The sequence below is a fragment of the Corvus cornix genome, chromosome 1 (genome assembly GCF_000738735.6).
Source record: "Corvus cornix cornix isolate S_Up_H32 chromosome 1, ASM73873v5, whole genome shotgun sequence".
In the NCBI taxonomy this organism is placed as follows: Eukaryota; Metazoa; Chordata; class Aves; order Passeriformes; family Corvidae; genus Corvus; species Corvus cornix.
In genome coordinates, this window is record NC_046332.1 from 93,355,704 (window position 1) to 93,379,888 (window position 24,185).

Below are 24,185 nucleotides of genomic sequence, written 5' to 3' on the forward strand. Positions count from 1 at the left end.
ACGGAAGGATCTTCTGGAATATATGGGGGGTAAAGCATCATTTCAGTGGTATGATTTCACTGTTCAGGAAACAAAACAACACCAATATACAGAGAGAAGGCTGTGTTCTAAAAAGTACCAACCCCAGGCTCCCATGTTTTTATGCAAGATTGTTGCCTGACCCACTGGATTTAACAACCTGCACTTCCATGGCCTTCCTACTGCTGGTCCTGTTCCCTTCTCACCTGGATAAAGGCCAGCAGGGTGACGGGGAGGTGAAATCTGCTCAGCCAGAATGGCGGCCCCTCCAGCCACACTGGTGAAAGAAACAGCCTGACCAAGCTTCACTATCCATCCAAGGGACAGAGGACTGGATATCTGGCATAGCACCTGGGTCACAGCAAGTGTTTTTGTATGGGGTGACCACGAAGAATAAAAAGGCCTGGCCTGGAACAGCTGCAGTAATACTTTGAAAATGCAGAAACCCAAAAGATCCTGATAACAAACATGGAGTCATTTATATCCATAGTGAAAAAGCATGAAAAGAATTGAACAAGACCAGCTCTGTACTACTGATTTTCAGATAAATGTATGGGTCTGGAAGCAACTGCAAGCACAAAATGAGAGAATTTGAATGAAAAGTTAAATGCTATTTTGGCTCTCCTCTGACCTTGCTGGCCATACGCTCTATGAAGATTCATTATCAGAACTGTAATTTGGTTACCACTGCAACAGTTTCAGGCATCCCAGCAGCAGCTTGCTGGAGCTGCTGAGGTTAAAGACAAATTTCTTCTAATTTTTTTGAGCTATATGAATGACCATTAAACAAGATTGCTAAAGAAGCAAACTGTCAAAGTCATTTCATTTATTTCTTAATATCACATCTGTACAATTTTCATACATACAGCAGGAAATGCACATTGATTACACAATGGCATTTGGCTGCATTTCCAAGTATAATACAGTAAGTGCAACTCCACTTAAAATGTACATTTATACAACTTAAACAAATTAAAGATTGCTACACCACTATCTGTGACAGTATAAAGCTTCATTTATGTTATGTCTCATTGCTAAACCACTTCCCGGTTAAATATAAAACATATTCAATCATTTTAAAATGGCCTTTGTGGTACCTGGCCAGCATATAAAATATTTGTTGTTTAAAATTTAACCATTAACTTTTTGTTTTAAAAAATAATCCTCTAAGCCTATTTAAACATTTGCTATTGAACTGTTACACTGACACTTTGTAGCAGGAACCAAATTTTACTCTCCTTTTGTTTGCTCTTGCATATCACCAAAAGAAGTTACATTTGCAATGTATTGCAGCTTTATTCAGATACAGCCAGGTGGTTAAACTATTTAACCATTTTGCTCAAAAGGTAAATAACATTTTTTATTAAAGAAAATAAAATTACATTTCAGAGATATTTGTCAAAATTTTAATGGGTAGAGTGCTACTAGCACTAAAAAAAAAAAAAAAAAAAAAGGAAAAAAAAAGAAAATAAAGAAGATTATTAATTTATCTTTTAAGTAACACCGAATATTCTTATAATTTTACTTTTGGAATACATTGGTCCACAGACCACATTCTTGTTACAGCTTACCAAATGAAAACCAAAATTGCTTATTGCCATCCCTGTAACAGGAATGGTTCAGTTTTAAACCTCCTTTAAAAATATACATTTTACAACCCTTTCACCTCAACAAAGGCGACACTGACAATAAATACACTGGTTTGGTGGGTTTTTCCTTCATTACGAAAAGTCTACAAACTACCTATTGTATGCCCTTTCTTTTTTAGATTTCTCCAATGCCTTGTCCATAGTTTTCTCGTTTTCTCCTCTACATTTGGGGCAGTACCATTTGCCCTTTGGTTTATGGTTGAGTCCCACACAAGAAAAGTGAAACCATTCAATGGGGCACTCATCATTATCACATCCTATCATTTCTCCGTAGGAGACTTGGTTGCACAAGCAGTATGTTGGCTCGTTAGGGTCAATAGGAAGGTCAGGGGGAGAAGCTTCCCGCTCTGCTTTAGCCTTGGATCGTTTCTTCTTCTTGGATGTTTTTGCTTTCTTCTCCTTTGGTGTTCCTGATGTGATGTCATCATGGTCATGATTATTTGAGGCATTTTCTCGATTCTCATTATTCCTTTGCCTCCTCGACCTCTTGTTGTTGGGCTTTTCAGCCTGTGCGATTGTCTCATTCTTCGACTTATCCTGGCTGGCTTTCCCGCTGTTTCCAGTGGTGTCATTAGTCTCTTGACAAGTCTCAAACAGTTCCACGTGGCTGTCCACTTGCCTTGTTCTGTTCTCAACGAGCTCCACCATCTGACTGACGATTTGGATCTTCTCGTCCCCCAGTTCCTGACTTCGAATCAAGGCTCTCTGTATGCAGTGCAACATTCTTCTCTTCTGCACAGCATCTGTCTCTCGTTTAAATTTTTCATAGTAATCATCCAGGTCCTTCAGAATCTCTGCAAAGAAGAAATAAAAACTATAAATATTTTTGACAGGGAGAATGGCAAAACAAAACCTCCCATTTTTCCTTCCACACAGCAAAAACTTCTTGTAACACGCAACGCTGATCAAAGACAGATTCCCTGAAGCTTGTATCTGACAAGCAGCTCATGACTCCACTGGATTACTTCTGTTCTAGTTGGTCCCACAGGAATGGAATGCAAATGCTGATTTAGAAGAAAAAAATTACTAAATATATTTTTACATATGTTGATAATCCTTCCCTTTAAGCTTTTCAGTAATTAAAAAGAACTAACTAAACAAATACACATACTATCAAAAGTTCCAAAATTAACTGCAAAATTAGAAGGGAAATTAATTATCATTTTCTGTGTAACAACATTAACATTTTTAGTGAATGACAGACTGGGAGAAAGACAATGGGACAGAAAGAAAGCACAAACCAGTGTAGAAGCACGTTGCTGGGTTACTTGACAAGAGATGCAGAAGCACCAAACACATGGTCTGGACCCAAAGCTATTTCATCCAATACCGAGCTTTTCTGCTGAAAATATGAGGCCATGTAAATCTCTGGATTGCAGAACTAGGATTACAATATCCAGGATGTTTAAATTATTTCCTACCTATACTTTCCGTAAAATACATGTTGCTACTTTTTAAAACACAGAAGTATTACCTTCATTAAATATTTACTGCAGAACAGGAGATAAAGTTGAAAGACAACATTAAAGATAATAGGCACCAATGGGAGCAGCTAGAGCTTCTACTTTAAAATGCTGGCACTGAAAATATGTTAGATCCTGAACTGCACCTCAAGGATTGTTCTAACAGTTTATAAGAAACAACAATGCACAAAGTCTACAGTTTCAAGAATGGCTCTGGAAACCTATTTTATGATAGATGTTTTTGAGTTTCATCATGATACACAAATCAACTAAAGCATACAAGACACTCAGCATTCCATATTAACTCCTCAAAAACACATGGAATGTTTTTCCTGCATCTCCTTTCTTCTCTGAATTTTCCCTTTCTCATAGGTTAGAACATTCTGTCTTAGAGAAGCAAAATATGCTGAGATATAAAATCTGACCTCAATTCATCTAACAGAAACCAGGATCTCTCATATGTGCAACTGGCATTACCAAAACTTTTTAAAAGTTACATTTATTCATTTACTTATTTATTTATTAATAGGAGAATGTGACACATATGCAAACCAAGAGTTACCCTGTGGTTTAGGTTTTGTCTTGCCTGGGCAGAGTTTTTAAACACATATCATTTCCAGTGAAGACATGGAAATATTACGCAAGCTTTACTTTAGATTTTAGAGCTGCAGCTTGTCCTTCACATGCTGGTTAAGCACGACCTCTCAGCTGGTACTGCAATATAACCTATGTGACCAAATCAGTATTCTGATATGTTATTAACCATCTTAAGCAACTGTTGTGGTTTCTTTCTACCTACAAAAAAATGCCAAAACGAAACAACAACAAAAAAATGTCAAAAAGAAAGCCAAACCCAAAATGCCACCAAAAGACCCTTCAAACATACAGCAGATTCCACATTCAGAAAGGCTGAAAAAGCTGTGTTAATTATTTTCAGCCGCTGAAAAGCAAAAGTTTTATGCTTTAAGCTTTGGCACTTGAGTGATGTCATCAGTTTAACCCATCTGAATCCGGTGGGTGGGCATCTTCCATGAAGAACAGCCTGTCTCAATAGCACGAAACAATTACTGACTGAAGTTCGGCGTTAGGAAAACTTCGGTTCTAGCACTGCACGCTGCCATTCCCGCCCGGCAGCAGCTCCCGGCCCGGCGCTGTTCTGCGGGAGAAGCCCTGGCTGCAGGCTGGGATCCTGCAGAGCGCGGCCCGGCACGGGCGCGTTTGGTATGTGAGACACGGAGCGGGAGCTGCCGCAAAGCCAAGGATGCTCAGCACGGGCGTCGGGAGGGCGCTGCTCGCTCGGTGCAGCGGCCGAGAGAAGCATCGGGGCGGCGGTGCTGCGGCCCGGGGGGCTGGCTGGGGCTGTCCGCCTCGGGAGCCCGGCTTCACGGGAATTCCAGGAAACCGCGCTCCCGCGCCCTGCTGCAACAGCGGGAGCGGAAAGCTGCATTCTGGGCGACTTGCGAACGCACACTCCCGGCATCACAAACGCCGCTCAGCCGAGGGGAAACCATGCCGCCAGAGCTCTACTCTCAGCGCAGCGCCGCAGCCTCACGGGGGCTGAGACACCGCGGAACGACGGCGAGCGGGACACGGGCGAGAGCCCGGCCCCCTCCCCGCCCCTCTGCGGCGCTCGAGGCCGCCCCGGAGGTGACGGAGCCGCCATTGTTCTCGGGCAGGAAACCGGGGCGTCCCCGCGGAACCCGCCGTGGGACCGGGGGGGGCGGAGCGGCCCCGCCCCCGCCGTCCCGAGCGGAGCCGAACGGACCCGCCTGGAGCAACAAACAAGTGATTGACAGGGAACAGCGACCAATCACTGCGGGCGGGAGCGCGCTCGCGCCCGCCCCCTCCGGCCATTCACGGGCGAGGGGCGGAGGAAGGAGCGGCACCGCCTCCCGGACACGTCAGTCACCCTCCGGACGGCCAAGGTTGCCCCGCCCCCTGCTGCGGCTCCGGCCAATCAGAGCGCGCCGGCCGGGGCCGACCGAGATATTCAAATCAACCCCACGGAAAAGTTGCTTCTCGAAACGTCACGAGGGGGCGGGGGCGCGAGACGGGACGGCCCGGCCCGGGAGCCAATCCGCGTGCGGAGGCGGGGCGCGGCCGGCCCGTGGGGACGCCCCCGCCCTATCAGCGCCCCCGATGGGCGTGGCGAACAGCGATATGCTAACGAGCGGTGTCTATAAAAGGAGCACGGACGCCCCTTCCCCGCACAGCGCGGAGGTGCCCGCTGAATGTGGTTTGTCGGGGCGCGGTGTCCGCCCTGTCCTTTTCTCCCCTCCCACCCCGACCAGCCCCCCGCGGGCTCCCGAGGAAGTTTCCCCTGGACCCTTCCCCCGGGAGCTGCCGGGCTCTCATGGCGGGCTGCCCGAGGAGCGGCTCAGGGAACGGCAGTCAGAGCTCGCTGCCCACCGCCCCTAAAGCCACATGCACGGGGGCGCGGGCAGGAAGAGGGGGTCCCCCCCCTGTCGGCACCCCGGCTGTCACCGCTACCTGCGGCACAGAATAAAGCGCCCCCCCTCCCCCTCCCTTCCCGAGCGGACGCCAGCGACCAAGTGACAAAGCTGCCCCGAGTCCCGCAAACCGGCCTCCCCTTCCTTCCCTCCGCCCGTGGGGACGGGGACGGCGTGCCCCGAGCGCGGGGAGGGGAGGGGGCGCTTCAGCCCAGCCGTAAACGCGACCGTGTGGTTCCCCCCCCCTCACAGCGCACACGCCGGTCCTGCCCCCTCGGCCCCCCCGCCCCGCGGAGCGGGGCTGTTTCACCGGGTGAAAGGAAACCCACCGAGGAGGGAGCGAAGAAAGCACACCCTGCCCCCCACTCTCGCCTAACCCCCCTCTCCTCCCTCCCTCCTTCCCTCCCTCCCTCACTAGCTGCCTCTCTCCCCTACTACAGCCATAATGAATACTGTACATTCCTAAATGTTGTGCTGTAATCTCTCCCCCTCTATCCACCCAGCACTTTCTTCCGTACCCCCAAACCCTTCCACCTCAGCCCCACAGCCAGGGACGGCCCCCCTTTGTGCACCGCACACCCCACTTCCCTGCCCCCGCCTTCTTGGCCAGCAATTTACACAGAAAAGCAGAGTCCTTGCTTAATAAGAAAAGCCGGAGACCTTTTGTTCCGCCCCATGACAAGAGCTAACGCTGCAGATCAGTCCCTCTCTCTCCTCGGATCTTTCCTCCCGGCTTTCTTCCTCCTTTTACCTCCCAAAAATAAAACTACCATCCCTATGGGGTGCAGAGGGGCAAACGGAGCCGAGGCTCAGCTCTAAAGAAAAGAAAGGGAAAGACACCCTTCCCCCCTGAGCCCCAAACCACACACACGGACACACACATATATAGAAAGCACTTACCTTGATATTTGGCGTCAATTTCCCTCATCAAGGAGACATTTCTCTGCAGATCGAAGGGCATAGACTCGATGGAGTCCAGATAATCCTCCACATAGTTCACTAGGTGAAGCTGGTCTCCGTTTGCAGGACTCAACATTTTCATCCGGCAAAGAAAAAAAATCCTTCCCCACACCTCTCTGTGTGAGAGCAAGTGCTGCTCCCTTCAAAGACAGTAACCCCGATGAAGGTCTCACTCCCTGCCCACCTCTCTCGGTAGCTCCCCCCAAAAAACAGAGGGAAGCTACATCTGACTCCTCTTGTATGAAAAAGAGGGAGAGAGAGACACACACACACCCTCCGCTAGTCCCCTACAGCCAGCAGCAGCTGATTGAATGGCTGTCGTTGTGGGTAATTCACGAAGGAGGTGGTAAGAACAATCAGAGGGATTTGTGTGTGTGTGTGTGTGGGGAGGGGAAGGGGGGAGGAGGAGGAGGAGGAGGAGAAAGGAGGGGGGCTAAACCAGCTCCTCCGAAACAATCTGGAAACAAAATGTGCTCTGCAAAGTGTCTGTCAGAGGCAGCGGCAGCCCCTCTGCCTGCGCCAGCGCCGCTCTGCTCCGCTTCTCCTCCGCTCCCCCCTTCCCCGCTCTCCTCCTCACCGCCGCCGCCGCCGCCGCTCCCCGGCGATATCAACGCAGCCTCCTCGCTCCCATACGCCGCGCTAGATCCAACGTGGAAAACCCAAATACCAGTTTCAAACACTTGGGAAACATTCGGCCCCGCCAGGCAGGGCGCATGCGCTCCCTCCCAGCGCTGTGTACACACACACACACACACACACACACACTCTCACACACTCACCGCACACACTCAATCCCTTCCCCCGCCCGGAACCTCCGCATATCCATCGTCCCGCCTCCCTTACTCACGTTTGGGGAGGGAGGGAAGGCGGCAGGGATGCGGGCCAAGCCAGGGGGCGGGTGGCTCAGGGCCGGCGTGGGCGTGGGGAGAAGGAAGCCCCGGGGAAGGCGGAGGCTCCGGTGAAGTTGTGCGGAGGCTGCGAGGCGCGCGGCCCGCGTGGCGGCTAGGGGAATCGCGGGGGCAAGTGGATGTTTTTGCGGTAGGGCACCGGGACTTTGGAGGAGTCTCGCCTCCTGCCAGCTCGCCTCGGGATGGAGCGCCTCTGAGGGCTTTCCTGGGAGAGGGGAACACTGAGAACCATGCGACACCACCCCGCACTACGGGCAGGGCTGTACCCGGCGCGGCGCCGGACGCCGAGGGGAAACGGGGAGCGTTCCGTCCCTCCCTCCTCAGCGGGCACCCGCATCCATCACCCCGCGGCGCCTGACAGCCGCCCCAGCCAATCACCGTGCCCCTCGCGTCCCGCCCCGCGGCTCCCTCGGCCAATCACCGCTGTGATACCGCTGCCCGGGATACCGCGCGCCGCGGCAGAGGGGGCGGTAACGCCCGAAGGGAGGGGGCGGGCCTGCGCATGTGCAATTCCTCCGGCGACGGGGAGAAAATGGAGCCGTTACGGACGCAGCGCGCCTACGTTTCCCAGTGGTCCCTGGGCGGTTGCGCATGCGTGAGGTAGAGCTGGCTGGAAGGCGGGAGGGGAGGAAAAGGAAAGGAGGGAGGGTGGCTGAGCGAGCTTGTTGCGGCCCCCTTGTTCCGCACAGTGGTGAGGGAAGGGTCACCGGGGGACGCCGCCGGGAGCTGCGTTGTAGAGGAGGCTGGCGCCGGAGCGCCCGCGCCCCGCATGGCTGCTGGCGGAGAGGGCTCACTGCCGGGGAGGAGGAGAAGGGGCGCCCGGCTACAGCCGTGTGCCGCCCGCGCTCTCCCCGCCAGAGTGACCCGGGGGTCGTGAGGAGGAACCCGTCTGTCGGTCAGCGTTGCCTCTGTGTCATAGAGTCGCTGCCATGTCCCGGAGCCTGCAGGCATCCGGCTCTGCCGGGATCGAGGAGCGGGGAAGGCGGGGCTGGAGAGACCTACCCCTGCTCTGGCGAAGCAAAACAACGTGCGCTTTCTGCCTCTTGTTTTTTTAGCAGACGTCACTGGCAATCCCCTAATTTAGGGGAGACTGAGTCATCACTTCTGAGCACCCAGACTCGCTGGTGCAGTCGCTGCTCGGTGAGGCCCTGACGTTCTGCTCGCTGGAGGGAGCGGCGGCCTGGCTGGGGACCTCCGCGTCTCAGCCCCTCTGAAGTGTTTTCGCTGCTGCCATCAGCTTGGTGTGCGAACGCCCAGAGTTGGGGTTTTCGGGGAAGAACAGGCAGCTGTTTACCAATACTTCCAGTATCCTCCCACCCTCCAGTGGGAGACGTGCACCCAAATAATTTCTGAGGAGTGGAGACGGTATCATAGACCAAACCTATTTTGAACTGATACCAACCTGCTGTTTAGGGCAGATGTCAGAGGGCACGTTCTTGTTTTCTGAAGATCCGTGTAAGTTCTCCCGTTATTTTCTTCCTCTCATTTTCTGTTTCCGTGAGTTGCTGTAAAAAAACGAGCTGCTGAAGTAAACCTCACACACGCAAGATCTCAGGTTTTTAACTTACAAGCACCATGGCATCTAGGCAGTGCTCCAAGTCAGTGTTTCTGAACCTGTGTGCTCTGTTTTACTGTGGCATAGAGAGGGAGTTGTCTAATGGCAGCACTAGCCTGGGAATACCTATTCTAGATTGTCGGCACCAGCTTGGTAGTTAGAGCCTGTTTCACCCTTGCCTTCAAGAAGGTGAGCCACTGTCAGCAATTAAAGGTAGTTAACAGTCCCCTGGGTAGTGTAAGAATCCAAGCCAATAATTAACTCAGTAGAGGCAAGACATCTGAAAAGAATATAGATGAGTCCTAAAAAGAGTCATTCTTGCAAGAAAAGGTAATCATTCTAGACACACACAAGTAATTACACATGAGTAAGAAATGAATTTGTGAAAGTACCTGCTAATTTACTAAACAGGAACTTTTGTCCCTCCTCTTTATAGGCAAAAAAATTAGGAAGGGAAGCTCCAAAGTGCACCTGTAGCCTGCTAAGTTTCAGTAATCCACTCAAAAGTATTGATAGTTTGGATGTGCTGAGGTTAGAGAGCTTGGTATCATTTGCTCTTAAAAGTGCTGTCTACTAGATCCTCCTCTGTTAGCTTCTCATATATTAGTAGAAGAGTGACAGAGAGAAAACCATCATGGGACTTTGCAGAAGTCCCTGGGACAGGGAGGGACTGAGCTCACCTGAGAATGCATTTGGTATCCACTGTGAAGGTCCCCTTTTACAGCTCTCAAAGATGATGCTTAGTGCTTTGTATAGTGCTGTAATCAATTATATACATGTACCCAGAAATACCTATTCTCTGCACACCCCTCTAGGCTCAGCAGCAGGTCAGCCATTGGTTTAGGAAGCTGGGTGGGGGGGAGGGAACAATAAAATCAGGTGTATGTGTACATCTCTAGGGTGGAAAGTTTTAGAAGGTGTGGAGCTGATGCCCGCTGCCCATCTCTCCTTTTCCTCCTTCTCTGCCTCTTATTTTGGCCTCTTGCCTCTGAACTACAGTAGGTGAGAGATGGGAGATTTTGAATGAAGTTTCAGATGTTTTTTTTTCATATTAGGGGCCCATTTCTTACCGTGGAGAAGAATTCACAAGTAGAAGTGAATGTCACATGTCAAAGAAAGATACTTTTATCCTCTAGTCAAATATAGGAAATAGGAAGAAAATGAAGCCCAGGAGTCTCTATCTCTCCTCCTTTGGCTCCCAAGCCCCTTTGCTCTGTTTACAAGAAATCTTTCCTATTTAGAACCCCAAATCTCTGTGGTTTTCAGAAGTTTCTTGAAGCTGTTGCCTTACTAGAGATCTAAACTCAAGCAGCTGGAATCAAGGGAACTTATAACCAGATCGACAGCTTGCACAACTACTGTGTAATATACATACTTTGTGTGTGTATATATAAAATACTATCTACTTCATATAATATAAATGCTTTAGTAATTACAGTTGTTCCCATCATTGTGGTTATTCCAGCTAATCAGCACAAAGTTCAGAATACTTGATATGAGGAACATAGAATCCCAAACCTCTGAATATTCCACAAATGCAGATACTGCATAGCTGGTATGAGGAATTCTGTCTGCCTCCTTTCTCCTCCTCTGCCTTAGCTGAATATTGCTACATGAAATACTGTTTAATCATTGTGGCTGCATCTCTGTTTACTAGAAAAGATAGTGTCTTCTGATCGTTTATCATTATACTTTATAGTACGGACAAATCAGATGAGTTATTCCTGCTAATGAATTGCTGTTTCTGCACCATTTAATAGCTCAATCCCTCTTCTGTAGTTACATATGCTTGGAGGGTTTTTTCCTTGCTTGTTTGTCTATTTATTCTTTGTGAGGCTAAATTCATGCTTACGTGGATGATGGTAATAGAATTTTACAAGTCTGTTCATTTTGCTTGTAGTCGAAGGTTTTGAAACAAAGTAGAAACAGTTAACATGCAAGATGAGCAGAGCTGAGGTTTGCAAGTACGAAGACCAGCAGAGAAGTCACGGTTCACCCTTTCATGCACTATGCACTGGCTGTGCCCTGGATAGTATATCATGTTTACAGATATTTAGGCCAGAAATACCTGTTCATGTCAACAAATGATGGTGGATGAATGGATTCTAAAATATGGAGAACAAATCTAGTTGAGTTTGTCCTTTTCCTGCTTCGCAGTAAAGGCTCAAGAACTTTGTGAGCTTTCCACTAACATTGGCCTGCCATTCTAAACGTCTCCTTTTTATTTATCAGTCAAGTTCTATTTAAGGAAACAGATATTTCACTGGATACACCTCATCTCCTCCTCTGCTTGCCCCAAGGCAGTTGCACCCACTGCCTCTTCTCACACTTGTTTTCTGGCTACTGCCATCTCTTTGTTGCACCTGCTGCACCAGTGCGCTTCCAAAGCACTAGTGAGCTTAAGCAGCATTACGCTGGCATAAAAGGTGAGCAAAAGATTCTGACTGGAACAAGTAAATGTCATTGCAGTAGAAGGCCAAAGCAGAGGTACATCTGAGTTGTCCCAGACTGTCCATGGAATGAGCACAGATCAAGGGCAACATATTCCATGGGCTCCACATTCCTTTAGTGAATTCAAGAGAGATACACCTCAACAGTTGGAAACCACTGACAAAGACACCAGTGTGAACCCTGGCTGAATTCACACCAACCCTCAGACTTGTTTCTGTCAACTGTGGTGCAGGACCCAAACACTTCTGATGAAAAACAGGCAATGTTTGTCAGAGCAGTTGGTGGGTAGGTTTTCTGAACAGTAGTAGGTGGTGTTAAAAGCTAATAGGCTTTTGGTAAGAGCAGGAAAGTTTATATGGTTCTTTATGTCCACCAGTGAAATTTCTTTTGCAGTTCTTTTGCAGACTCCCTGTCCCCAGAATTACTCTTTTCAAATAGGTTCCTCAAGATGATTTCTCTTTTATAAAACATACTCTTTCCTTTATGAATATTTGGTGGAATGTCCATTCAACATTTACAGTATTTCTGAGCCAAGCATTTGTAATAAGATTGAGGCAATTTTTAGTCTCCTTTTAAAAGTCACACAAGATTCTGAAACAAACCAATAAGCACCAATAAAAGGACTATAAAAGGTAAATCACAATGTGTCTGCAATTACAGATTATTACAGAGCACCAACAGAAATTCAGAACACTGCAGTGGATTTAGCTCATCTTCGCTTCTGGTTTGTAACTTGTCTTAATAACCTTTCCCCCTGTATTTTCTCAGGTTCAGCTTCCTTGCCAGGTTTCCGAACTAGAACTTGATGAGAAGGGCCACAGATACTGGAAACATGCTCTTGATAACAGCAAATGCAGCCTTTTTCCTCTGTCAGCAATTCTAACATGTTGTGGTTGAATTTTTTAGAAGAAAAATACAGCACCTTTAGCAGTAGGGGGAAACCTGTAAAACAGTACAAAGCATGTGTTTCCTAATAATAAAAGGAAATGAAAAATTATTTTTTAGCTTTATTCATGTATGATACAAAACATGCTCTGGGATTTGTACACTGATCTTACCTCTGGGGACAAATCCTATAGTCCTGGGACTGGAAACTGGAAAATAGAGAAGCCAGGTGAGCCAAAATCCCCAAAGATCCTCCCTGCCCACCATAGAAATATTGCCAGTGCTGTTGGTGGACAGCACACACAGCTGTGCTTCTAACATTTTTCCTTCTTGATCAAGGATGGAGGGGAAACACTGCCTTCTTACACATGCAGATAAAGGGACAGAAAACATACAGACCCCTTGTGAGGTGTTCAGGAGCCACTGCTTTACTTTAGAGTTTCAGTTTTTAATTTAAAGGAAGTTTTAGCTGTAATGACTCCTAAGAAAAACATGAGAACATGACCTGACAATACTAAATACATGTGTGTCCCCTTGGAACAGCAGTTTACCTGAAGCTCGGGCAGACATGCCCCAGTGGGATTGTGACTAAGAGCTGTACTACTCTGCAGATCACATTTCCTCCTGGGTATTCAGCAAGTACAGAAGTAACAGGAGTACAGCAGGCCCAGGCCTGGCACTGATCATGTGTACCCTGGCTCCAACTGCTGGCAACCTCTGAAGGCATCTTCTACTCCAGATGGAAGCAAAGGTCTCTTGATGGCATAAAGTCCTTTGCTGCTATTGTGCCTCTCTGGTAGATGACTGTTGTGTCACACACGTGTCCCGCACAAGTCTCAGAGCAGGAGTAAGGGTACCAGGATAGGTGACATAAAGTAGAGGTGTGCTTACGGCCACAGACTGATTGATTCTGAGAATGCTGGTATTTTTAACATGAATAATTTATGGTTCTAATCCACCAGCATTAGTTTTGTTTTTATTTGAAATTAGATTCTTTTTGTACTTCAGTGCTTGAAGAACACTTTCCACCATTCCACTGGATGTATTCTACTGCATTAAATCTCAAGAACAAATGATGTTAGCTGTTTATTTCAGGCATTTAATAATTGTGCCCTTTCCCACCATCATAAAATAACATTTTAAAGCAGGACATAGAGGTTTCTGGACTAAATGCTAAAAGCAAGTCTGGCTAGCACAGACATTAAGCCTTCTGAAACCAATGGGAAAGAAAAAGCTCTTGCATTCTTCTGATCTGTTGGCAGTTCCATCCATGATAGCTAAACCTGGAATTAAGGCTCAAAAACATCCATTGTTACTTAGTATTGATTTGAACTCTGTCAAAGTGCTTGGAACCATACAGAACAAAGACAACAGAGTTAATGACAACTCTTAACTAGATGTGTGTTGAACAGCAAGATGTCAAAACCAGCTCATTATAGAAGCTGAAATAATTGGCTTGTGAAGCTTCCTGAGAAACATATAAAGCAAACATTTACAAAGATTATTGGATGGTGTCTTCAATTTCATCCTAGGTAGTCTTAAATTAACAAGCCCATAAAACAGGTTTCTTAATTGATCAAAAAGTTAAGATTGTTAAATGACAAATTTTATGGAAAGTATCTATTAAAAGAAAAAGGAAACATGTGCCACTGGCAGGGCTTTATATCTGATATGCTCTAAAATGAAGTAAGGTGTAGACAGACATCAAGTACTATATAAAAGCAGTGGTTTTAAATGATCTTGTAACTTATGAGAAAAATCTATTAAAATCATCCCTGGCAGATAGACGAGGAAACAATACAAAGACTTTTGTGAGGCAGCTCACCACAGGCAGACCTGCAGCATCCAGTCAAGAAACACTGTGATCGTTCAGTATTACCTTCCTCCCAAAGGCCAGCAAGGTGCTTCAGCAGGTAACAGTGGTCTGAGAAACCTGAGAAGCCTCCACTCCAAACAGCCTGTTTAAAGGCTCATGTGGAAGACAGTCAGGAGCAGGACAGACAATGTGCTGGCACTGACAGTTCACTCTCTCTTCTCATACAAGAGCAAGGGTGGCCACAATTGGAGCTCACAGGCCTTGACTTCAACACACGCCAAGAGGGTGCTTCCTAAAAATGGCAGTAGACCTGCAGTACACCTTGTCAAAGGCTGGGATTGATGTGGGTTCACAGAGGATGGAGAAATTAATGGTACAGCAATCTACTGAGGATGGGTACAAAAACTTGGGGGGGTGAGGCAAAAAAAATCCCAAGGCATTCAGTGGAGGATGTCATCTGGTTGGAAGCTGGAAAAATATTTGGGAAAATATTCACAGAATCATAGAAAGGCTTGGGTTGGAAGGGACCTTAAGGATGATCCAGTTTCAACCCCTCTTTCATGAGCAGGGACACCTTTCACTTAGACCAGGTTGCTCAGAGCCCCATCCAACGTGAACACTTCCAGAGATCAAGCATCCACAGCTTCTCTTAGCAACTTGTTCCAATACCTCCCTACCCTATGAGTAAAGAATTTCTTCCTAACATCTATCTAAATCTCTCCTCCCTTAGTTTAAAACTGTTCCCCCCTTGTCCTATCACCATCTGTACATGTAAAAAATTGCTCTCCCCTTTCTTTGTAAGTCCTGTTTAGGTACTGGAAGGTGCTATAAGGTCTCCCTGGAGTCTTCTCCAGGTTGAACAACCCCAACTTTCTCAGGCTGTCTTCATAGGATAGCTGTTCCATTCCTCTGATCATCTTAGTGGTTGGAAGTTTGTGGAATTCTCACTTGTTTCCTTGGTACCTGCTCATAGTCACTTTTGGAAACAAGGTACTCGTTTAAAAATACTTTTGGCACCCTTATGTCTGTTCCATTACACTGTTACTCTAATTTAGTAGCTTAGTTTCTCAAGTGGTTCAAGGCACTGCAGCCAGTTAAGCTCCATTTCCTCGATATGCTCTGTAAGAAAGAAAAAAAAAAATCCACAATGAGGAAGCAGACCTTGACAGTCAGCTGGCTAAAGGCCATGGTAGCCGGCAGCACTCTGTATAATTTTTGAAAATATCCAGGTCAGGTAAGACAAGTACGTGGGAGTCAGGGGAGTGCGTGTTTTCTGAGACTCTGATTTATTAAGTCCAGTTTGGGAATAACACGACATGTTTTATTTTCAGAAGCTAACAGAGTGCCAGCCGTTCTCTGACTTGAAAGGCAAAGCAAAAATAGGTTCACTCCTAAACTGACCGAATTGACTTGACACAATGGAGACCACTTTGGTAAATTAGTCACACATTTCCTACAAACACCTCCCTTAAAAACCTCTCTAAGAAGAAGCCGCGCTGGGGTTATTCCGGAGCACAAAGCTGGGTACGCGCTGTTTCAAGGGGGGCCTGGCCAGCCCAAGCCCCGCACCGCAGGCTCACCACAGCACCTCTCCGAGGGACGCGCCGGGACCGGTCCGAGCGGAGCGGCGGCGCTGGCCCGGCGGGAGGCGGTGGCGCCCGGCCCGGCCCCGCCCTCAGGCACCGCCTCTTCCTGCGCCCCGGCCGCGGCGGCCCCGCTCTGCCGCCGGTCCCGAGCAGGCGGCGCGGCTGTCGCGGCGGGTTCTGCCCGCTCCCCGGCCGGGGCCGGGCGCTGTGAAGGCCATGCTGCGCGGGGCGGCGGCGGCCCGGCGGTGCGGGCTCGGCCTCGGTCCCGGTTCCGGCCGGGGGCAACCGGGGGCGCGGCGGTGCTCGGGCGCGGCGCGGCGGCGGCAGTGGGCGCGTCCGGCGGGGCGCGACAGCGGGATCGTGGCTTACAACAGCCGGAGCCAGAGCAAGGAGCCGCTCGTGCTGGGCACGGAAGGAGTGGCGACCTGGTAGCGTCTTGCGGCGTGGCGGGCGGGCGGGCGTGGGGGTGGCGAGGGTGGCAGGTGCGGTTTGTGTCCAGAAACGGCTCCTGTCTCCGGTTCTGGGCTCCTCTGTACACGAAAAACATGGAGCTACTGGAAAAGGTCTAGCGAAGGGTCGCGAAGGTGATTAGGGGACTGGAGCATCTCTCTTGCGAGGAGAGACTGCTGGAGCTGGGCCTGTTTAGTCTAGAGAAGAGTGAGAGGAGATCTCATCAACACATATAAATATCTCAAAGGTGGGTGCCAAGAGGATGGTGCCAGGCTCTTTTCGGCATTGCCCAGTGACAGGACAAGGAGCAGTGGCCATTAACTAAAACAAAAAAAAGTTTCACCTCAACATGAGGAAGAACTTCTTTACATTGAGAGTGGCAGAGCACTGAACAGGCTGCCCAGGGGGCTCGTGGAGTCTCCCTCTCTGGAGACATTCAAAACCCACCTGGACACATTCCTGTGTAATCTGCTCTAGGGGACCCTGCCTTGACAGGGGTTTGGACTGGGTGATCTCCAGAAGTCCCTTCCAACCCTAACAGTTTGGTGATTGTTTGTCTCCCCTCTCCGCAGGTACAGCTGTGGACCGACGGTGTATGACCATGCACACCTCGGGCACGCCTGGTGAGTTGTGGATTGTAGCGTGGGGGCATCCAGGCAGGTATACAGTGCCGGACATCCCCACGCCTGTGGTGCCAGGGATCCAGGCGGATACACGGTGCCGGACATCCCCAGGCTGCAATGTGTGACCGAGTGACAGAACTGTGACTGGTGACATGAGGCCGAGGCCCAGCCCTTCGCCTCCTGAGCTGTGCAAAGGGCAAAAGTCTGTTTGTTACGTGTTTTTTCCTCTTGGGCTGGGGTAGTACGTAAAGGGGCTGTTGGTTCTGCTGCCTGGCTGAGGCAGAGACAGAGTGCGTGTCTGTGTCTTGGGAAGAAGCATTAGGAATGTGTGCATTTTGTTTGTGTAGGGCGAGTTGTTTCAAATCGTACCAGCATAACATGACCTCTCATGCGGAGGAGTTGTGAGCCTGGAGCGGGGCCTCTCGGCTGTGTGAAAAGATAGTATCGCCTCAGATTTAGTTCGGACATTGTTGGCACCAAGGAAAAGCCATGCAGGGTTGGCTGATAGAAAGGTACTTTCAAGGTTTACAGATGAACACATCGTATCTTAAATCTCAGAAAATCTAGGTAGCTTAAAGGCCTTTTTGCATGTGGCCTGTTTTACTATGTTAAACATTTTTACTATGTTTAAAAATAAAAAGCCAATCCAGAACAGCACAGGTTTTTCTCTGCAGTTCATTAGGATTGTTACAACAATAAGCTAGCTTCATTATAAGTAACTTTGAAAAAGTGCTTTAAACCACTTGTTTCAAAACAACATACCTGATGAATAGACATGCAGGGTGTCTGCTGTTCCTGTGAAACTGAGAGGAGTTGCAGCAGCTCAGCCTGCTCTTAAGGCTCTGTCTCCTCATTCTTAAAAAGCAAGTTATGTTGTGCTGTTTGGAAGAGCAGGGGTTTATCAGATAATTGCCGTCTGTATGAAGATCAGATATTGTGCATTTCAGTAACTGAATAATTCCCTTTCAGTGTAAGGGATTTCACAGCTTCTTGTCCTGTCTCAACTTCATTCAGAAACTTCTGTTGAATCTTGCTCATGTTGAATTGATCCATTGCAGTACTGCACAAGTGCTGCTTTGTTCTGTAAAAAGGAAGACTTAAAATTATTATATAGAAGTACTGTTGTCAGTGCTAATGTTAATGCTGCTGTACTGTTGTCTATATGTGGTGGTGTCTTTTTCCTCCTTGCTTTTGTCAAGCAGAAAGCTGACCTAGCTTTTTACAGGTGACCTAAAAATCAAGAAAATGATATCTTGGACTTTGTTTGTACTTAGTGCCTTCAGGGGAACTTTTTTTATTTTAACGTCATAGTAATTTGTGTATTTAAAGCTACGGTTGTTGTGATACAGGCTCCATTACAGTTTACCTTGAAATAATTACGATTTAAAATCATTACTTGAAAGTAACTGTGTAAAAAGATGGTTATAAGTTTCTTGTCTTTATCCCTCAGTCGAGGTTCTCTAGTATGGTAGGGCCTGTCCTGCCTGACATGGTGTCATAAGGGAATTGGAGAGGTGCTTCTGTCCTAAGGGGTATAGTTGGTCTAGACCACAAAATGTTTATAGAGGTGGAGAAGTGGTTTCTCTTGCCTTCAGACTCTTTTGATTAAAAGAGGGAGTAGAAAGGCCTTGTTCACTCTTGGCTGGTTTTTTTACCCATCTTTTCTTACCCTGTGTCTAAACTAGCAATTTCAAGCTTTCCCGTTGTGGAGGTTTGCCATACATCTGTGTCACCTGGGTTTGACCTCTTCACTTGCTGATTTAAGAAAGAATGGCTAGTGCTGAGTCTTGCCTTTGGTGTATCATGCAGACACACCAGGTATAACTCTCTCTTTCAGCACCTCTTTAAGCACCTTCACGTGTTGTTCCACAAGGTGTCTGCAGCGAAGACCTTTTGCTGTCTTTACTCATCAGTTAAACCCTCCAGTGTGGGAGGAGCTGGCTGTTCCTTTCCAGTATCTCTGGTCTTACACATGTCAGTGTTGATATCCTGTTGGTCAGCTGATTTGTTCAGGATGCTGGAGCACTCTTGGTTCTATTTATTTATTTATTTTTTTAATGGTATTTTTTTTTCCCCAGTAGCTAGGTCCGACCATAGAACAGCTGAAATGTGTGCTGCTGCTGAGGGCTAGGAGATGCGCTGGGAAACAGCATAAAGTCAAACGGGATGGTGGCTGTTGCTACTCTGCCGCTCTTGTTAAATACCATAATTTTGTTGTACTCCTGCCACATGTTCTCTTCTCACTAGAATTCCTTTTTTCCCCCCTCTGTCTTACATTTGACTTGTGTCAAGTACAACAAATGCAGCAGGTAATAATGCAGAAATGGATCATGGAAATGAGTTTGAGATCCTTGAGGAGAATTTGGAAATAATGGCATTATTTTTCTGCTGTCCTCTTTCTACTCCACAAGGAGTTCTTACTTCTCTCAATAATTTAACATTCTCTACCATGTTGTGCTTCCAGTCTTAAAAACAGATGCTCTGTCTGCCTCCATATGACATCCAACACCCATTCTATATTGAAAAAAGTAAGACAGGCAAATAATAGTATTTTTTTCCCCAGTTCTGGGTCTGACCTTGATTGTACTAGTTTGAGCTGCAGCCTGGTTGGCATCCAGGTTCCTGGCCGAGTGCTTGGAAATAAGAGTAGAACCAAGCACAAGAGATTTCTCTTGTGCATGCTCTGCTACCCCGTGATTTTGACTGTCTGTTTTGTCTCTTTTTTTTCAGTCCTGAAGTGGTAAAGACCCTGCTTTCTGAGGTGTCAGGAAATCTGCTCTGGCTCTTGCAGAGTTTCTTCCATTAATTCAGTTGGAAGATGAGAGGGAACAGTGTGAAATTTGTGTCTGCTCTGGGAGCAGTGACTGCAGGGCTGTTAAATCTAATATCAAGCTTTTGATGCTGCCGTTGTTCTCTGAACAGGATCCAAAGACCAATTTAATATTCTTATGGAATTGTGTCACCACATTAGATGAACCTTACTCCCAGTGAGCTGCTATTCATTAAAAACTATCTCCCTGGCAGCAAGGCTTTCAAAAAGTCTTTTTTCATCACGGGCATGGTGCAAACAACAGCAAAATATCTTTTTCTTCATCAAGATATCTTTTTCTTCATCAAGATGTTACGCATCCATAAATCAGTACCTTAGTATCACCTGGCACCTGAAGGGAAGGGTGCAAATCCATTTCTAGTAGTTGTTTACATTTCTTTGTTCTGAGGGCCATGGGAGTTGCAGTTTGTGTGATGCTGTGGGTGAAATGGGAACATGCAGGTCTGTGAATCTCCTTGCTGGCTTTGGAGAAAACACAGCCCAGAAAGGCTGAGGATTCCCATCAGCTTGCAGGGCAGACTCAGAGTTTTTATTAACCATCTAGTATCCCTCCTAGTAATTGGGTTTAACTCAGTCTAAGTGTGTTTTGAGAATTACAAATGGAGAGTCTGTGAGCAGAAGGAGCTGCAGCAGCCCTATACAGTTTGTCAGTCTGTCAGCATTCAATACTCTGCTTTGTGACAAAAATCTTGAATAATTTTCAGAATAACTTTTATTCTCAAATGTAAATAAAACAAAATAACCTACAGACCATCTACTCTTTGCTGTCAGAAAAGGTATGTGGTGGTGTGTGAATGAAATAGTTTATTGTTTTATTATTATTGGTTTTCTTAGGGTTTATCAACCCTAATAAAAGTTCATTTGAATCGTGCTTTATTTCTTCCTGTTCTTCTGCCCCATGACTTTTGAAAACCTGTTAGAATATACGAAGCCCAAGGGATGTATTTCAGTACTATCTGATCTCTGTGTCTTATTTTGTCCTGTTGGGTTTGAAAGAGTCTCCTGGCTCATGTAGCTTGTGATGCTCTTCTGTACTTGAATAAAGAGATGCAACAAAAGAAAACTCAGAAAATTTGATGTAATGTGTCACTAATGCCAGAAGAGGGTAGGCCAGTTCAAGAGAAATGTGCTTGACTTCTGTGCAGGTAGCAACTGATTTTGGGAAAACACCTTATGTGCTGAAGATCTTTTCATTGCAAGTGTTGGGGTATTTAGATTGTCCCTGTGGCTGTTGGTTATTTTTATTTAAGTTTATTCTTACTACTGCATGTTCAAAAGCTTACATTTCTTTCTCTTCCAGCTCCTATGTTAGGTTTGATATAATTCGAAGGATAATGACAAGGTTTTTTGGAATTGAAGTTATCATGGTGATGGGGATCACAGACATAGATGACAAGATAATAAAAAGAGCCAGTGAGGTAGGTGTTTGCTGCAGTCTTTGACTAACCTTTTGGTATTTTCTGAGCTGCTTACATAGGAAAATTAGCCTGGGTCTGGGGTTCTTTTGTTATGTTTCTTTTAATTAGTAGATTTAATTAGAAATTTCTGGTCATCTGGTGTGGCTGTAATGGGTCTGGGAGTGAGGAGGCCTAGGTGTCAAGAGTCGTGTGATGGAGAGAGGCACAGAGGGGGGCTACATTGCAGCACCCACAGGTGGGATCCTCCTGCCCTCTCCCACTGCCTGGGAAGCTAGCAGGGAAAAAAAGCCCTGTGTGAATCTTCAGCACAGTGAAACTATCCCAAAACTTAACAGCCAGAAGGGTTCTGACATTTCTGGAGAAGTGGTGTGTGCTGTGACCATGAAAGGCAGTACAGTACGTGCAGCACTGCCACGTGAGGCTGAGGGCAGTTCCTGGAAGGTGCCGAGCACCATCTAGCTGCAATGTCAGCACCTTGGAAAGCCTTGTCAGGCCTGTCTGTCACCTACAGGAAAGTTAACATTGTGTGTAGGGGTAAGTCTTGATAAGACTGGGGCTGTAAGTGGTTCTCGGTTGAATTTTACTCTGACCTTTTTTACCAGAGGAGCTTGGTGAATAGTTATTGCAATTCTTTTTTTTTTAATTGTTTTAAAAACACCTTTTGAACCCTGAAGCACTAAGAGTGTGTTCTGTGTTTTGTTCTGTATTTTGAGTCTTTTGTTTTATTTGTTTTTAGAATCTGTAATTCTTGTCTTTGGAATCATAAGTGAATGTGTTGGATTGAACTGCAGCTGCAAGCTTTAAGATAGTTCCTTGTAGACAGAGAATTTGACAGCTGTCCCTTTTGCTTAATTTTTAAGTAAACAGATACTTTTGCAGTTAAATATAGGGCACTGCATTCAAATGAATACTAGCACACCACTCCTGTAGAAATATGTCTGTTCCCTTAGTCCATTTACGTCCAGTTTTCTAAGGCAGTAAACAATTTAAAAACAAACAACCCCCCTCCAAAATTCAGGCATCTTAAAATTTTTCCTTAGTGTCAGAACATCTTAGAGATTTTATGTTTGAGGAGGGGGAAATGGCATGCTCTTAAAAGATGTGTTGATTTGCTATACTCTTTGGTTCTATAAAGTCATCTTTTCACGGCTTTTTTTTTTGGTGACTTTTTGAAATGTTTGCTCAACCATTTTGTTTGGATGGCCAAGGCCCCTACCTCAGTAGCCTGCTTTTGTTGTTGGAACCTGTGCACCTGAGGCATTACAGTGGTAGAATCAACATGCCTAAGCTTGTTGTTCATCCTCTGGGGGAAACCTGAAAGATGGGTATCTAATTTATGACGAATGTGCTCGGTGGTCCTTTGAGAGAGACATGAGTCTCTTAGTGTGTTGAACGTCCATCTGGATGGGAGGAAATACCCCATCTTCTTTCTGTAGGCACATTTGTTTCTGTCTTGATCAAAGAAGCAGCTGAGCTGTGTAGGGAGATGAATCCAGTCACTGGTCTGTAGGCAGAAGCATGTGTTTGTTTTTCAGTGCTGAGCATTGTCCTCATTTCACTGCTGCATGAACATCTGGACTGTGTTCACCAGAACTCCTGCTTTGTTCAGGAGTTTGTACAAACAGTGGTACCCACCTGCACTCTGAAAATCGGAACCCATAAAGATGCTCCAGTAATGAATTGGAAGTGATGAAATGGGATTTATGTTGTTCATGATTCAGTTACCTGCAAGCTGGAGAGACTGGCAGTATGCTGTCTTCTCCCCAGCAATTTATTCTCAGAGAAGATGTAAAAGCATGCATTTGAAACACTTTGATACCATGCTGTTGCTTGCTAGGGCAGGTTTTGCTGTCATGCATCTTTTAATCCCTGGCCTCTTCTGAATATTTGAGAACAAGTACCTTATCATGTGTGAGTTTCCTTTCCTTTTGGGTTGGATTTTTTTCATCCCCTCTGCAAGAGGAACCTGTTCCTGTCCCATGAATGAAAAATGCAGAGGAGGTGCTTGAGAAACATTGGACTTGACAAAGCGTGGAATTGACTTTCACTATTGAGATCTATGAGTACCCATGATCTGCTGAAATAGCTTATTTTTCCTAATCACTGAAAATTAATATCTTGTGTCATCCTGCAAGTCTCTTATCAGCCTTTCTGACATGTAGGTGGAATCAGTGTTTCCTGTCAGTAAGTTGAATGGATTTTATGTCCTATGTATGGTAGTATATTTTATCACTGGACATGAAAGACCCTCTCAAGAGGAGAATAATAAGAGAGGGAAGGAGTTTGTTATTTTAGTCTTTGGTTGCTTTCTCTTAAAAGATATGTAATAATATTTTGGAAATTGAGACGCATAAATGAAATACTACTGAGTTATTTATAACTTACATCTCTTCTCTGTCAATGTTAGATTAGTAAGCCTTTCTGACTCTTTACCTTGGGGGCTCTCTAAGTCTTCCAATTAGCTGTCTGAGAAAAGATTGCCATATTTTATATTATTACTCTGATTTATGATTTGCTTGTCTGCTTCTCTTTTTTCAGATGAATATATCGCCAGTAGCTCTTGCTCGTATTTATGAAGAAGACTTTAAACAAGATATGGCTGCCTTAAAGGTACAAATACTTGACATTCTAAATTTAGGAGTATTTCTAAGCAATTATTTTGGTAAGGAATCTGGTTTTGAGAGTTTGATCTGAAAAAATAAATTTGTTCCTTGGAAACTGAGTGCTGATTTACTTTTTCATTCTTCTGGAATGATATTGCACACCTTTTGAGTAAGAAAATGTGGGGAGAAGCAATGCTGAGCTTTGGAATGAACAAGTTAAATTTCTTTAGGAACTATTTTTTTCCACGTTCAGTAGAATCTTGATTCACAGATATTGCATATTTACTATAATGCAGAAATAGCTTGATTGAAAGTATAGGAAACAATCTTTCATTGATTTCAGATGACTTTGCTTCTTGTCTCCCTGTCAGAAGCAGGGACTAAGCCACTGGGAAAAATTTGGGGTTTTTTTGCCGCCCCTCAGATATTTTTTCTGTGTGTGTATTATCTTTAATACTGCTTATGAACTTTTTTTGATACTTGCAGTTTTTTTAAAGATAAAATTGAGGAGAATGTTCTT

At 46.1% G+C, this 24,185-nt stretch overlaps 2 protein-coding genes and 1 long non-coding RNA gene across 7 annotated transcripts in view; 2 read left to right on the plus strand and 1 right to left on the minus strand.

Moving 5' to 3' along the window:
- Nucleotides 1-814: 814 nt before the first annotated feature.
- On the minus strand, nt 815-7,500 carry ING1 (inhibitor of growth family member 1). 2 transcript variants are annotated; one of them, XM_010394342.3, is made up of 2 exons: nt 6,481-7,500; nt 815-2,461 (listed from the first exon to the last, which is right to left on the minus strand). In XM_010394342.3, the coding sequence occupies exons 1-2, from the start codon at nt 6,620-6,622 to the stop codon at nt 1,758-1,760; spliced, it is 846 nt and encodes a 281-aa protein (XP_010392644.1). In that variant the 5' UTR covers nt 6,623-7,500; the 3' UTR covers nt 815-1,757. The 2 variants fall into 2 exon arrangements, with proteins under 2 accessions (XP_010392644.1, XP_019138636.1); XM_019283091.2 differs by lacking the exon at nt 6,481-7,500 and adding an exon at nt 2,909-5,167.
- Nucleotides 7,493-12,451, plus strand: LOC109143970. 2 transcript variants are annotated; one of them, XR_005601591.1, is made up of 3 exons: nt 7,778-8,048; nt 8,504-8,903; nt 12,223-12,451. It is a non-coding gene; the product is annotated as an uncharacterized LOC109143970 (long non-coding RNA). The 2 variants fall into 2 exon arrangements; XR_005601590.1 differs by having other exon boundaries at nt 7,493-8,048; nt 8,504-12,451.
- Nucleotides 12,452-15,875: 3,424 nt separating this feature from the next.
- The window catches only part of CARS2 (cysteinyl-tRNA synthetase 2, mitochondrial), a 36,340-nt gene continuing 28,030 nt past the window's right edge, over nt 15,876-24,185 (plus strand). For 2 of the 3 annotated variants that reach the window (XR_005601576.1, XM_039550003.1), the window contains exons 1-4: nt 15,876-16,169; nt 16,764-16,814; nt 20,945-21,062; nt 23,601-23,672. Coding sequence is in view for 2 of the 3 variants with exons in the window: in XM_039550003.1 (XP_039405937.1) it covers nt 15,958-16,169; nt 16,764-16,814; nt 20,945-21,062; nt 23,601-23,672 (453 nt within the window). In the remaining variant the exon portion in view is untranslated. Of the gene's footprint in view, nt 16,170-16,763; nt 16,815-20,944; nt 21,063-23,600; nt 23,673-24,185 lie in introns of those variants that run through there. The other variant, XM_019282792.3, reaches the window with a different exon arrangement.

What these genes read in the sequence shown, in the direction of transcription:
- ING1 (XM_010394342.3), bottom strand. Translation starts at nt 6,622, where the DNA reads ATGAAAATGTTGAGTCCTGCAAACGGAGACCAGCTTCACCTAGTGAAC. An exon ending in AATTGACGCCAAATATCAAG is followed by an intron (nt 2,462 to 6,480) that starts GTAAGTGCTTTC and finishes TCTTCTTTGCAG; the next exon opens with AGATTCTGAAGGACCTGGAT.